We start from the raw sequence: 15,050 nt of genomic DNA on the forward strand, positions 1-15,050 counted from the left end.
TCACTGAGATGCAGCCTCTCTTCTTCAAGGGTGTCCAATCAAGATAATGAGATGAAGACCATCAAAATACAATTCTATAAAAAGTTTAAATAAATGTAAAACACAACAGTAAGTGTTAATTTGATATAAAATAAAGATATGTAACACAAAATTGGATGATAAAATCCATATCAAGCACATGATTCCTCTCCCAGTCAACCAGCTAAGTTAACAGTTTTCTCTCGGCGCAGGACAGAGGTGTCTCAAGGCTGACATCATTTTAAAGCTTAGTCCAAAATGATAAAGCATAAAAACAATCAAATTTTGAGTGCAGTCTGTAGCAACAAATAAAAAGGCCTAAGATTATTTGATAGAATACATGTCACCCACTGCTTTTTATGTAAACGTTTTAATCCAAGATCATCTTTTGGTGCCAAATGGTGACGTAACTGATGTTGTGTGTGAGAGAGACTGAGGCCTCTCAAGATACGTTAGAAATCAGAGCATGCACTGAGGATCAGTCTCAGCTACTGCCACAAAATAATTAGTACGCTGTTTGTACATTTGATTGAGTTATTGCCATTTTTTATGTTGGCAGACATCTATTAGCTGTAACAGGCATCTTGAGCTGAGTGGACACCTGAAATTAATCCGTTACAGACGTACATCCAACGAGTACTTTCTGGAAGTTTCATTCAAATATATCCACTCTTTCATAAGATATGTTGCTAACAGATGGACGTAGTTGACTCCACAAGTTAATGGCTAAGTTTTAAAAACACATCTCATGCAATTAGTTAGCACTCATGATATGGGTAGCTACTACCACACCAAGTTGTAGCTCAGCATTAGTAGAATTTACTGAGCTACGGACATTCTTGTCTTTGCTAAGCTGATTTAGTTGTGTCGGCCATTTTGCGCCAGTTGCAGATGTTTATTCAATGATTACTTTCTGTCAGTTTCAATAAAAATTGCCTCAGTGGTTCATGAGATATTTTGCTAACGCTACAGACAGATGAACACAGAGACCGGGGCATAAACCTTAGCTGCGGTGAATAATAACGCAGCGAACATCTGTAGGTTTCTCGTCTCAAAACAATCCCTGCAGCTCAGAACGCTCTGCTTTCCCTCACCTCGCCTTCTAAATCTGTTCAGTTCAACTCCAGAGCGCAGACTGAGTCTATGTCCTGCTGGATATCAAACATGCCCCAAACAAAGTACATCTGAACTTTATTGTGCTTTTCCTGCATTATGGGTAATAGAAACCTTGTTGTCATTTACTCCCTTTTCTCAGACACTGTCTGAGGAGCGGCACCGTCTGCTCTCGTCCAGGCTGCAGGTGGGTCGGCCCAGGTGGAAGTTACTCCTTGACGAGATCGGAAAGAGCAACAAACAGTAAGTAGCGGGGGAATAAGAAAAGAGTTGACGGATTATTGCGAAACCCTGAATGCCTCTTTATGTCTCTGTGGCTTCAGTAATCGAGTTGGCGTGTTCTGCTGTGGACCAAAAGGCATCTCCAGAACTCTCCGTAGACTGTGTAACTCCTCCCGATCCTGTGGAACGACCTTTGAATTCAACAAGGAGTCATTCAGCTGAGTCACCATCGCAGCTCGGTGGACTGGATGAACGAGTTTTCATTCATTTTAGGACAAAAGCTTTTCGGTCGAAGTGCGTTTCTGGACGTGAATTTCTGAACCTTCAGGCTGTCATGTGGCTCGTGGCATTAATAAAACTCACCAAAAGGATTCCAGACAAAACTTCACTTGCTGGGTGACCATCCTGACCTCCAGCTGAGGGCTTCAGCTGCTCCTGCTTCATCATGTGATTGTGTGAGCACGTGAGGGAGACTGGAGACAGCAGCTCCCTGCTCAGTCTTCCCATAATGCTGTTTCTCTACAAGCCTTGGTGCTTTGTTTCCTCACGCAGGATTCTAATGTAAAAAGAAAAATGTCTGCCTCTACCTGCGAGGCTCCAACCAACACAGCTGGAGGGAGTTCATCTTTCCCAAGGTTCAAGCATCACTCAGTACAATCACTCAGGGATGAGACAACGGACTGAAACACTGAAGCCGCCCGCACAGTACGAGACTTTGAGATCAGTTTTCTTTTCCAGTCTATTTTGAAGCGATCGATTTCTGTTCTAGACATATGAGTTATGAGGCTCAGACAGAAGATGGAGGCGTTATTTAGGGAGATGCCCTGCATAGCTAGGCCTGTCACGATAACAAATTTTGCTGGGCGATTAATCGTCTCAGAAATTATTGCGACAAACGATAATATTGTTTGAAATGTAACAATAATTGTCAAATTTTAGAAGAAATGTTGATTTTTGTTTGCTTGTAGTACCTTTTTTGACCACCTGATGGCAGTATAAGACTGAACCAAAGAATGGATAGTTGAAAGAAAAATGGGAGGGAGGGCCCTTGACATGACATGGGCTGACATGGCAGACGCTCGATGGTTTGAGCTCTTTAGCATAGCATTTTTAACTCAAAGCTTTTAATAAAACATCAGTAAACAAGTTCTCAGCTTCTTTTTGCAGAGAAAAATAACTTTTTAGACAAAGGCACAGGTTTCAACCGTGAATTTTGGAGCTTCGACAAGACAGAGGTTTATTCTCGAGGTCGGCCTGTTAGCTTAGCTCATAGCTTAGCTTCTCATCTTAGCTGCTTTTAACGATCCAAAAACGCATTTTTGGACGATTAAAATGGATTTTAAAGAGAAAGGGAGGGGTCAGTGAAGAGCTCAGGAGTTGAGCCGTGTCTTCAGTTGAAAGAGAGAGACACGAAGAAACAATAAAGCCGGTAAATGAAAATGAGGTCAATAATTTTCATTCATCATGCGATGAATTGATTTATTGTTTATCGCGACAGGCCTATTTATAGCTGAAGCAAAATATGTTTCTTTACCTCAGATCCACATTTAAAAATTTCTTATCTATGTGTAATATTATTTGCATTTAGTTCCAAGCACATGGTCAGTTTCACTGTAGGATTTTCTATAGCTGTAGGAACTCCCATATGAAGATTATCTTATGCCAAAGATATGCAGTGCAATGCACACTGGCTGTGCATGTTGTCTTATCTAAATGTGAGATTTAAAAAAATATATATTATGCTGTTTATTTTAGTCAGACCATACCTAAAATAACTGCAGTCATGACCCGGTGCTGATCTGCCCACTGTTTTGTGAGATTTGTTTGGTTTCATTTTTTGCACACAGTAACAGCACCATATTTAGCAAGGTCGAGAATATCTAGATATTATTGGATCATTGCTGAAATTCAATTTTTAATCATGTATTTGGACACGTATGTCCTCCTGCATTCAGCGGGGGTGCTGCAGCACCCTCTGCACCTATACTTGGGGCAGTAAACAAATCTTGTTGGTTTTTTTAAATAATTTTTACTGAGAAAATATTTCTTATTAGCATCTAGCTTGTTCCTGTTCGTTAAAGCTTTCTGCAAGTGTTCATTACCATTTCTAATAGTAGGTGAAACTGATGATTTATTTTCTGTAAAATCACCTCTGCTTTGTTTTATTGTACTTTATAATAATGTTGATTCAGCTATAAGTGCAGACAGAAACCTCAGGATTGTCTGTTTGGATGGTACTGGGGGTCTTTTGTCCCCCGCACTCCTTCATGATTTTGAGAGTTTCTGTTTTGAGTTCAGTTTTCCAAACCTGGTTTATTGTGTCAAGTATTTGATTCGTTTATAAGAATAAATGAATTCTTGGGCTCTTTCTGTCATAAGAGAGGGAAGGGGAACCGCTACAGTGTTCACATAATGCGCATCATTATGGTTTTACCAAAAATTTGCATTATACAAACTTACATTACAGCTTTACTCAGTCTGTTTTAATTTATAGACTTTTTAGTTTTAATGTCAAATGTATTAAAGGTCAGATGAGCCTCTTTGGCAATGTGCCCATAATATTTGTATCTATACTTTTATGTGTAACTAAAGAGTTAAAAGTATTGTTAGTAGTAATTAAATTCTAGGTTATGTCAAATAATTTAATGAAAACTGAGTGCAAGTGTTTGTTTTGTTTTAAGAATAACTTTGCTTTTTGTAAAAAATACATGGAAATATTCACTTTTATGTTTACTTAGTTTATTTTAAGAACAAGTAAAGTATGGAATAAAATAGACTTTTTATTTATCGTTTCCAAATTTTACTTTTTATATTTTATTACATGACTTTTCAATTGGCGGCTGTTCTTTTACCAACAACACTGTTTGACAGCAATACGATCTGTAAGCTAGACTCTAGTTTTATTAGAGAAAACCTTATTTTGAAACCACAGAGGGTAACTAAAAGAAAACATGTCAGTTTACCTGTTAAATCAGACGTGACCTCAAAACCCAAAGAATAAACAATTGACAACCCAGATTTCTGCTTTACAGGGACGTTTAATAAGAAATCTGTTTGACCAACTTCATCATCATCAATATATATATAAACAAGTCAGAGCCACTTTGATTCCTCTGATTTTATTGCAGCAAGAACAAACTCATAATTCATTTTGTTACCATGCCAACAGGAGCCTTTGAAGCCCAGAGGTTTTAATCCTCTTTAGCACCACTGCAAACACACAGAAGAGTGTTTTCAGATTGATTTGGAGTTCTTGTTAAACACCAGAGAGCTGCAAAGTTTGTACGTTTAACTCTTTAAAACTTTTATGGAATGCTTGAGCAGAAAAATATATAATTGAAATTACACCTGATAAAGCAAATATGTCAGTCCTATTTTATCCAAAGGGCAGTAAAATAGTTCACATTTTTACATTGCTGTTGTGATTCTGGCTTATTTTGTGCACGAAATCTAAAAAGTGAGTTTAAACAGCCTGACGATGTTAGATCTGACTTTAATAATTTACATACCAAGTCTGTACCAGTGCTTGCTAAGTACCAGATGAGTATGAGGTATATGTTGGGGGAAGTTATGTAAAGGTCATGGATGTTTTCACTTACTAATGTTAAATTAATATAGAACCATTTGTGTGAAGTCACGAGAGCCTTTCTGTCTACTCAGAGAGGAGCCTGTTAACTGATCACTTCTGAGGCCTTCAACAACTGAGCTGTTCAGAGGTCGTGTCTTGACCTCGTCTGTCTGATAACGAGTATTTAAGCTGTTCCTAAACTCGTCCGCGGGCAGACCTTGGAACGGAGCGACATGTACCATCTTGTATGTCTGTTTTCATTGATGCACCCCTTGCAAGTAGTAAACCTGGATTGAAAATATCTCACTTTCTTGTGTGGCTTATTTGATTAATGAGTAGAGATGCACGATATTGGATTTTTGGTCGATATGCCGATATATTGGAACTTATTTGGCCGATAACCAATACCAATATTTTTATTATACTTTCCTTTGTCAGAACATATTCCTCTTATTTAGGCTTATTTGCTGAAAAAATTGTGCAACAGCTGTAAGAGCTGGTGACATATATTCAGTAACAACCATATGATATGCATAACACTTTAACTTATATTAAATGAAAAGTGTTAAATATTATTTATTAGCATTAGTCACCTGCGATGCTGTCACACTTGTGGAGACTTGTTCCAGGTTCCTAGCTGCAGTGTGGGATCCTCTGCACTCCTGTGCATGAAGGACAGACTTTTAAAGATCAAAGTTTTTGTCTATCCATTGTGCCGTAAGACTAATCATGCTAACGGGGCTAACACTTGAAGTCCAAATATCTGTGGTAAAACTCACCCAAGTGCTATCAGCTATTAGCTTCTCAATGACGTCAGAAATGACGGCTTGGGCTACGTCGGAAAAATATCTCTGATTGGGGACGATGTAGCGAGGCTCAGCTCAGTCTATAAATCTTCGGAATCTGACATCCTCAACGAAAAGTAAAACTTCCACACCGCCGACATTTTGAATTTTTCCTCTCCGCCATGATCGGATCAGGTAGGCGTGTGCGACGTCATAACGTTGTGCTGCCGCTGCAGGCATCCTTGTCACTGAGTTGTCATACAAAAACAGAGTCTATCGGCGAGTTATTTTAATGGAATGGCCGATGTCCGATATTGTAATAATATCGTCCGATCCCAATACCATGCCGATAATATTGTGCATCACTATTAATGACCCAGATAGCAAATTATATTGATTCAATGTTGAAATTTAGTCAGAAAGGTTGATTTTTGGTTAAGCTTGATGATTGATGGTGAATCAATCATTAACCAATCATCCAGTTTTAGTCAATTAACCGATGATGAAAAGATGTCATTGAATCAATGTTGAATCAATGTATGTTGTTTGTCGCACTTTCTGATCACAGGCCCGTCTTCTCTAACCTCTGCACCACCACTCCCCCAAAATAATAATAATCTGAATAATCTGCCCATCAACATTCGACAGGCCACTTCAGTCTCTGCTTTTAAAACTCTCCTGAAAACTCACCTGTACTCGTTGAGGGTGATTCAATTTACATTTAGTTTTTTTTTTATTAATTCTTGTGTTTATGCTTTTGTCGTATTCCTATTTAACGCACGGTAATCTGATATGATTTAGTATTTCATTCTGTCTGACTGTGTTTATGCTTTTTTTGTTTTGTTTTATTGTTTGACACAGGGTGATCTGATTTTCTATTTCATTTCATTGTTTCTATTTATGTTTTGCTTTTATACTTTTATTCCATGTGCTGTAATTATATCATTACTTTTTATTTGATGCTGTGATCATTTTGTTATAAGCACTTTGGCAACAGTTTCTGTTTTAAATGTGATATATAAATAAATCTGACTTGACTGCCCTCCTCCTCTTTGAGCTCAGGGTGAGAGCATTTTATCTTTTGGACGGGGGGTTATCACGTAGGATAATTAAGTTATCCAACAGTATATATGAAGTATATAGCAGGCTGTATGATGTTTTGCTATCCATTTCTGTATCCGCTCTGCAACAAACAAAACTGACCTCCTTTATAGTGTTTTAGATACAATTGATTAAAAGGCAATGACATCACACTCTGTGTTCAGTGAGATCTGACGAGGTGTTTTTTTGTGATCTTTAGAAACACCTCACTGACTCTTTGGCATCTGTGTTTATTAATAAAGAGCTGTGTCAGACACATTATTGTATTATTAAATGAAGTCTTGTTTTGGACTGCATCTCGTTCAAAGACTTCCTGAATGCCGTAGTTTGTTCCTCGTCACATCTGTGTGTTAAAGCGTGGTCTGGTATGAGCCTTCCTCTGAGCTGCTCTGCAGTAGTGGCTGTCGCTCCTCAAAGCTCGCCGTCCTCTTCCTCCTCCTCCACCTCCTCCTGACGACAACAACCAGTGCAGCAAGAACTGTAGCGATCACAGCACCAAGGATCCCCGCCCCCAGCAGCCACTGCCAGATCTCCCTGGCCTGCTGCAGGGTGGGAGTCAGGAACTCCTGCACAAACCTCTGACCTGTGATGAGGCAGACAGGTTAAAATGCTGTTTCATGAAAGGAAAGGCTGTAAAAATACACAAAGTGGACATGGTATGAACTGACCAGGGTCCAACAGGTAGGCGTACTCGTAACCGAGAGCTTTGTTAGACAGGAAGTAGTCTCCGTTTCTGTAGAGAGGAAGGAAGGGCACCATGTAGTAGCCGTCATTGTGACCAATCGGGGTATTGGCACGTGGGTAGATGGTCCGAGGAGGCTGATGGGTCCTGAGCCAGCGCTCAAAGATACTAGAGGAGAAATAATTTTTAAGTATTTTAAAATTGTACACTTTCCCCTCACTCACTCCTGTATTTTTATTTTGAAATGACCAACAATAAGTGGGAGAATGCGATCCTACTGCATTAACGTGAAGTCTGGCGTTTGGTAAGTGTAGACATATGTGTGTATAGTGTGTGTTACCTGTCAATAAAAGCATGATGCAGCAGGAATATGGGATCGTTGGCTGACCCCTGGACAGAGGACATGGAGCCGTTCATGAAGACGTGCAGGGAGTTGTGCATGGTGCTCTGACCTGGCACCGCCATACCTGTCTCTGGACTCGCAAAACCTGCCGGAAACAGGATGAGGACATGTAGGCTAACCGCAGGAGTCAAAATGACAATTATTACTGAAGTGCAGACAGAAGTGGAGCAGGGGGGGACAGTGCAGGGTTTGAACATTTTGCATAGAAAGAAAGTTGAGCTTAGTAGAGCAAAATGAAAGAAATTGGTAAAAAAAATGTTAATTGCATTAGGAAGATGTAAAAAAAATGAGTGTGGAAAAGTGTGTAATTACTTCCACTAGCTTTTGTGTGTGAAAAATGTTAATAGTTGCAAAGCATAACGTCCCGACCACAGGGAGTTATTCTCTCCCACAGAGACACTGCATTCACTGAAAGGCAGCTCTAGTTATTCTGCTGTCAGTCATCAACGCTGCCATTCATCACAGATACTTAGGTCCACAAAGTGGCTCCTTTGGAGAACCTCCAATAAAACATGTTTGTTTCTATTAATCCTGCATCACAGCTGTGATGAGACCTTTTAAACACGAGCCTTAAAGTGACAAGAGCTACAGTGTGTTTTGAACCGAGGATGATCAAATGTGCATTAATATGCAACATGAAAATGGGGGGTGGGGGGTTATATACAAATGTACCTTGTTTTATATTTAAGCTTGTCATGTGAGGATTGTGCTCCCTTGTGGTATGTCCTAGTCCTGCTCCTCGTGTAATCAAGCTCCGCCACCTGTTGTCCTGCCCCAGGTGTTCATGTTTATCCCCTCATTAGTGTGTCCTTATATTCTGCGGGTTTTTTATTGTTCCCCTGCCCGAGGATTATCCTTCGTGGTGCCATGTTCAGTTCCTGTTCCTGTTCCTGTTCCTGCTCCTGTTCCTGCTTCTGTTCCTGTTCCTGCTCCTGCTTCTGCTCCTGTTCCTGTTCCTGCTCCTGCTCCTGCTCCTGCTCCTGTTCCTGTTCCTGCTCCTGCTCCTGTTCCTGCTCCTGCTCCTGCTCCTGTTCCTGTTCCTGTTCCTGTTCCTGCTCCTGCTCCTGCTCCTGTTCCTGCTTCTGCTCCTGTTCCTGTTCCTGCTCCTGCTCCTGTTCCTGCTCCTGTTCCTGTTCCTGCTCCTCCAGTGATCACCTCCCTATATGTCAATTTTGCTGCCACATCTGCCATTGTTTTTGTTTAATAAATATCTTTTGTTTAAATACTGAATCCTCCGAGTCCTGCCTGCACTTGGGTTAAAACTATAAGAGATCATCCATCCATTATCTTTACCCACTTCTTCCTTTTTTGGGTCACGGGAGTCACTTTTGTCCATATCCAGCAGTCACTGTGCGAGAGGTGGGGGACACCATGGACAGGTCTCCAGTCCATCACAGGGACACATAGAGACAAAGGAGACAAACAACCATTCACTCTCTCACTCATAGAGACAATTTAGAGTTACCAATCAATCTAACATGCATGTTTTTGGTCTATGGGAGGAAACTGGAGTACCTGGAGAAAACCCACGCATGCACGGAGAGAACATGCAAACTCCACCCAGAAAGGCCTCCAGACCGGGTTTTGATTTGGGGTAACCTGCTCGCTGAGAGGCAGCAGCTCTACCAACTGAGCCACCGTGCTACAACAGGTCAGATAAGTCACACTAGAAAAATGTATAAAAAGCACAATCACCACTTGCTCTTGCCGAGATCGGACGCTTTCCCCTCCCCTCCCTCTCCGCTTTGCTGCTCTGTCTGTGAAACTGCTTCTGAGCCTCTCTTGCATATCTTCTGAACCATAATTATGGACTTGTTTTGATCAGTTGGTCCCTCAACACACTTCATAACATTTCTTCAAAGAGAAGACAGGCTTTAGGTGAGCCGATTGCCCTGTTGGCACGCACGCAGCTGGATATCTCATCGACTTGAAGACTTGATGATGTTTCTATCTCTGCTGACATTTGTGGATTTTAAGGACGCATATTTAACTGGATTTACGATAACTTTTTTTTTTTCGCCTCCAATTCCTACATGCGTCCAGTTTCACTACTTTTTGTCTGTCTAAACAGATCTCACTTGTAAATGGGTCTTTGAGGCTCATTGTGACTTAACTGTTTAAATAAAGGTTGAATGAAAAATGACTCATTCCTTAAGTTTTTTTTAATGTCAAATTGATGTCGACATAGTGAGCGGTAACTGAGGAGTCTTTGGAAAAAAGGTTTTCATTTGCTTTGAACGTGTACTTCAGACACGTTCAAGTGAGGTTCTACTGAAAGATCATTACAATAAATATCTTACCATTTGTAAATAACTCTTTAAATGACCTCAGTTTGGAGAAATTCAATTTATTTCTGATCAGACTGATGAGCTAACGGCTAGTAGCAAGCCATCAAGACTGCGCCTGTATTTTAACACTCCATCCTCAAAAATACTTTAAAACTGTTTTATTATCTTCACATTGCTGTCAGTTTCTGATTACAGTGATTTTAGAACATGTATTATTACATTACTACTGGAAGTGCGACAGCTAGCTGCTGCCTCTAACAAGTTTATCAAATAAACTTTTTATTACATTTAATTCAATTCAGTTTTTATTTATGTAGCGCCCAGTCACAACAGAAGTCATCTCAGGGCACTGAACAGAAACATCAAATTTAGAAAGAAATTTAGATAAAACTTAGAAAATATTCACTAAGCTGAGGTCAGGCAAACTACACAGGTAAGACACTATTTGTTCATAACCTTTTCACAGAACCCCATTAGAAAAGATTGGAAGTATTTTAAATGTCTTTTGATAGATGTAAAATAAAATTACTACAGGAGTAAGTTCTTAATAAATGACCATGACAAAGACTATCCCTGCACAAACCTGAACCTGGTGGAAGAATTGTGAAATAATGCAAACATCATGTTGAAAAAAGTTTTCACAAACCAACGACAAACAGAAATACAGTAATGTTGTATATTTCCCATTAAATGTTTAAATTAAATTTTTGTGGTTGTGTGACCATTTTGAACATCTCTTGTTGAGCACATGCAGTTATTCTTAAATTTTGTCTTTAAGTATCAATGTTTTAAAATTTATTGAGCAGAGTTTCTTTTTACAGTGTGATAAAAATGGGACATTTTTACTTTTCTATCCAAAGTAAAAAAAAATAAAAATAATAAAAAAGACTACACCTCAAACCGTCCTCCATATGTAAAGCTCAGTATCTATTCTCTTCTGTGCCAGTCCTTCTATCCTCTTTTTTTTGTTTTGTTTACTCTTCTTCCCTTTTCATCAACAGAGTCAGAGGGCCACCTGCATCATGAAGGACCCCACTCACCCAGCACACACACTTTTTGCCCCGCTCCCCTCAGGAAGGAGGTTAAGTGTAGAACCACTAGACTGAGGAACAGCTTCTACCCTGAAGCTGTTAAACTCATGAATCTCTAACTAGAATAATCACTGTGAAAAAATCACATCATGTTGCTGCTGATCTGTTTCATGTTGCTGCTGATCTGTTTCATGTTGCTACTGATCTATTTCATGTTGCTGCTGATCTGTTTCATGTTACTACTGATCTGTTTCATGTTGCTGCTGATCTGTGATGTTTCATGTGGAGTACCTCAAGGCTCTGTACTTGGTCCTAAGCTGTTTATTTTATATATTAATGACTTAATTGATGTATCCAGTATCCTAAAATGTGTTCTTTTCGCAGATGACACCACTTTCTTTTATTCCGGTACTGATTTGGAACAAATGTTAGAGTTAATTAAGAGGGAGTTTGTCAAAATACAAACTTGGTTTAATTTAAACAAGTTATCATTGAATATTAATAAAACAAATTATATGATTTTTGGTAATAGAGTGACAACTACTGATGTTCCTTTCAAAATCGATGATATTGAAATATGTCGAGTGAGTGAAACAAAGTTTTTGGGTGTGGTTATTGATGACAGATTGTCTTGGAAACAGCACATAAATCTTGTAAAAAGTAAATTATCCAAATCCACAGCTGTACTATATAGAGTAAAGGATTTATTGAATGAGAAAGCTTTGTATTTGCTGTACAATACAATTATAATACCACATTTAATATACTGTGTTGATGTTTGGGGCATAGCATGCAAAACGACTACTAGGTCTATTTTAATCTTGCAGAAAAGAGCCTTAAGAATTATAACGAAAACTCATTACTATCATCCTACTAGTGTATTATTTTGTAAAATGAAGTTGCTGGGGTTTTATGATTTGGTGGAATATAATATTCTTTTGTTAATGTATAAAGCACGTCATTATACACTGCCCTCAAATATTCAAGTGCTTTTTGTAAAAAGAAAAAGTTGTTATAATCTAAAGGGCACTGATATTTTTGTTAAACCTAAATATAGAACTAGTTTAAAGGGTCGGTCAACGTTGATACATGGAATAGGACTATGGAATAGTTTGGAAACTGATGTTAAAACAGCTCAGTCAATGTCTGTATTCAAGAAAAAAATTAAGAGTATAATGTTGCAAAGATATATGTAATTTGGTTAATATAAAATGTTTTTAAAATCATTATATTACTATAAGTTGATTATTTGTTTCATGGTTGACTAATGCATGAATTGCATTGATTGTTTAGTTGTTGAAAAATTGTTTTCATGAATGACTATTGCTTTAATTGATTGTTTGTATTGATTTTTTGTCTAAGAAGGGGCAGTTATTATAAGATTTTTTCTTCTTCTGCTTCCTTTCATTTTAAATTTTCTTTTGTCTTTTTTTATCCATATGGATTGTAAATTGTTTTTTCCTGTGTTTTAATTTGAAATGAATAAAATAAATGAAATGAAATGAAATGAAATCTGTTTCATGTTGCTGCTGATCTGTTTCATGTTACTGCTGATCTATTTCATGTTGCTGCTGATCTATTTCATGTTGCTGCTGATCTGTTTCATGTTGCTGCTGATCTGTTTCATGTTGCTGCTGATCTATTTCATGTTACTGTGTTTATTCGTGCTCATCTGCTCGTACAGACTCATGTTCGTGCTGCTGTTAGGCGTATTGTTTTTATGCTATTAGTCCTTAGTGTATTTTTAGTTTATGCTTTTTTTAGTTCATATCTTGGATCTTATCGCTGTTTTTCTTTTACCTTTTCTTGTTGGATGTAACTGGGAACCTGTGCACATAATTGACTCTGACTGAAAAGCTGCTCATTTCCAGCATCATTTCCTCTAACTGTCAGTTTGAACTCCCACACCACCATCACTACGATCATGTACAATATTATCATTCAACATGTTTGTGAATTAGAAGTTTGGTTCAGCTCTTGAGCCTGTCTGAGGGGTAAGTGTTTGAGTTTTTACCCTCCAGGACGTTTCTAAAGCTCATGTCAGCGAATCGGTCCATGCTTCCCGTCTCGTATTCAGGGAGCCCCACAGTGAAGTCCACGTCAGCTGTTGTGGGGAGTCTTGGCACGCGGTTTGGGTCATGGGTGCCGGGGTTACGCAACAGAGGGCCCTCTGCTGTAGCGTTACACAACGCCTCTTGGTTGTTGTACTCATCTGGCTGGCTGCAGACCACCTGCACATGACCAAACACACAACACCTGAGCTGCTGTAGTTACAAAGCCTATGAGCCAACCGAAAGCTAGTTAGACATTAGTGAAAAAAGCTTTCCTACATGACAGTCTGTTTGTCTAAACTATCCCAAAAATAGCCTGATGATGGCATTCTAGGTAGCAAAGGCAGTGAAGTTATTCTCAATGGATTTTTGTCACGGAGAGTATTTTTGTGCACATGCTTTATTGCAGTTATAAATCCTTTAAGACAAATTTTCTGGTTTTAATGATAATTCGAGAATAAATACATGAAGGAATTAACAAATCCTTTAATTTGGGGGGGAATAACAGGATCAACTGAAATGAATCCAAAACACCTGCAGCGTGAAATGGCAACAAACCAAGGAAAATAATGTTCACCTTTGTTTTGAATATATACAAATAATGAACATTGTGCCTACAGAAGTAAAGTCGGCATGGTACAGGTTGCCTCACCTTCCACGACGAGAAGACAGAAGCAGGGCTGATGAGGTTGGGATTGATGGAACTTTGTCCGCCCATCAGAGCATCAGTGCACACCTCACAGGACTGGGCATCCCTCCAGTCCCAGTATGGAATGGTGAAGTTAAAATCCCCCGTCAGCTTCCTGATCTCGTTCTCCCAGTGGAGCAGGAAGACTCTGTGCCAGGGCAGGAAGCCTGCAGACTCATGAGCGAAGTCGATGTCTCTCCAAACGTTCCCCGGCCCTCCCAGGAAGGCGTCTCTGGACGTGTAGTAGTGGATCCAGACAAACATGTCGTAGGTGTTGATGTCAGAGAACATGGGGTTCTCACCGTTCTCGCCCATCTCTGCTCTCGTTGCCGTGGCGATGACATAGTCACGACTGACAGTGTTTTTTGCCAGGTTGAGATATGAAATGAACTTCTGCTGCTCAGCAGGTGACATGGTCAGGATGTTCCTGCGGACGGACTCTCTGTACTGAGCACAGTTTGCACCCCAGTAACCAAACCTGCACTCCCCGCAGTTAAACCCTCCGTAGTTTGCAGCACAACGACATGTCCGGTTGTAGAAAGCCAAGGGCCAACGCTCTCGGTCATCAATCCCATTGTGAGGGTACTGTGGCCCATTGGGTTCATCTGAGACCTGGACCTCTGTGCAGAATCCACGGCCTGACATGGCTCCACAAGGAGAATTGTCTCCTTCCCACACTGGACAGCACTCTTTAGTTCTCAGACTGTCCGAGTTAGCGCAAGGGCGAGGGAACTGGCTCAAACAGGTCTTGATGAGACCCAGCAGAACCACAGACACAATCAGGATCCTCATGTTGAAAAGTCAGATCCACTGCAGTCTTACAGTATGGATGGAAAGTCCTGATGTCACAAACTTCAACTGGCAAGGTCAAACACAGAACACAGAAAAGAAGACTCACAGCCAAGAAGATACTCCAAGGAAATGCAACCGGGTTTCTAGATGGTTAGTGACGTAAACAAGAAGAACAAAAACCTTAGCAAGATTTTAAAAGTAGTTTTCTTTTCTCTGACCTACCATCCAACCAGCTCCCAAACCTCCTTCCACCCCCTCTCATAGAGCCAGACCAGTCTCCAGTTCTCTCACTACTCACTGAGTCGTTT

The 15,050-nt window shown here is 39.8% G+C and overlaps 2 protein-coding genes across 2 annotated transcripts in view; one reads left to right on the forward strand and one right to left on the reverse strand.

Moving 5' to 3' along the window:
* The window catches only part of LOC119411511 (NADPH oxidase 4-like), a gene marked incomplete at its 5' end in the record, with an annotated part of 10,384 nt that extends 8,809 nt beyond the window's left edge, over positions 1-1,575 (forward strand). Inside the window, 2 exons of the mRNA XM_037678462.1 lie at positions 1,274-1,374; positions 1,455-1,575. Coding sequence (XP_037534390.1) covers positions 1,274-1,374; positions 1,455-1,575 — 222 coding nt within the window. The remainder of the gene's footprint in view (positions 1-1,273; positions 1,375-1,454) is intronic.
* A 5,043-nt stretch (positions 1,576-6,618) lies between these two features.
* tyr (tyrosinase) lies at positions 6,619-14,742 on the reverse strand. The gene is made up of 5 exons (XM_037678011.1): positions 13,915-14,742; positions 13,226-13,442; positions 7,830-7,977; positions 7,476-7,657; positions 6,619-7,390 (listed from the first exon to the last, which is right to left on the reverse strand). Exons 1-5 carry the CDS (start codon positions 14,740-14,742, stop codon positions 7,158-7,160), a joined length of 1,608 nt encoding a protein of 535 aa, XP_037533939.1. The 3' UTR covers positions 6,619-7,157.
* Between the last annotated feature and the right edge of the window lie 308 nt (positions 14,743-15,050).

Source organism: Nematolebias whitei, chromosome 6 (assembly GCF_014905685.2).
Source record: "Nematolebias whitei isolate Nwh7 chromosome 6, NemWhi1, whole genome shotgun sequence".
Lineage (NCBI taxonomy): Eukaryota > Metazoa > Chordata > Actinopteri > Cyprinodontiformes > Rivulidae > Nematolebias > Nematolebias whitei.

What these genes read in the sequence shown, in the direction of transcription:
- tyr (XM_037678011.1), bottom strand. Translation starts at nt 14,742, where the DNA reads ATGAGGATCCTGATTGTGTCTGTGGTTCTGCTGGGTCTCATCAAGACC. An exon ending in CTGTCTTCTCGTCGTGGAAG is followed by an intron (nt 13,443 to 13,914) that starts GTGAGGCAACCT and finishes GGTCATGTGCAG; the next exon opens with GTGGTCTGCAGCCAGCCAGA. An exon ending in CTTTAGAAACGTCCTGGAGG is followed by an intron (nt 7,978 to 13,225) that starts GTAAAAACTCAA and finishes TGTTTCCGGCAG; the next exon opens with GTTTTGCGAGTCCAGAGACA.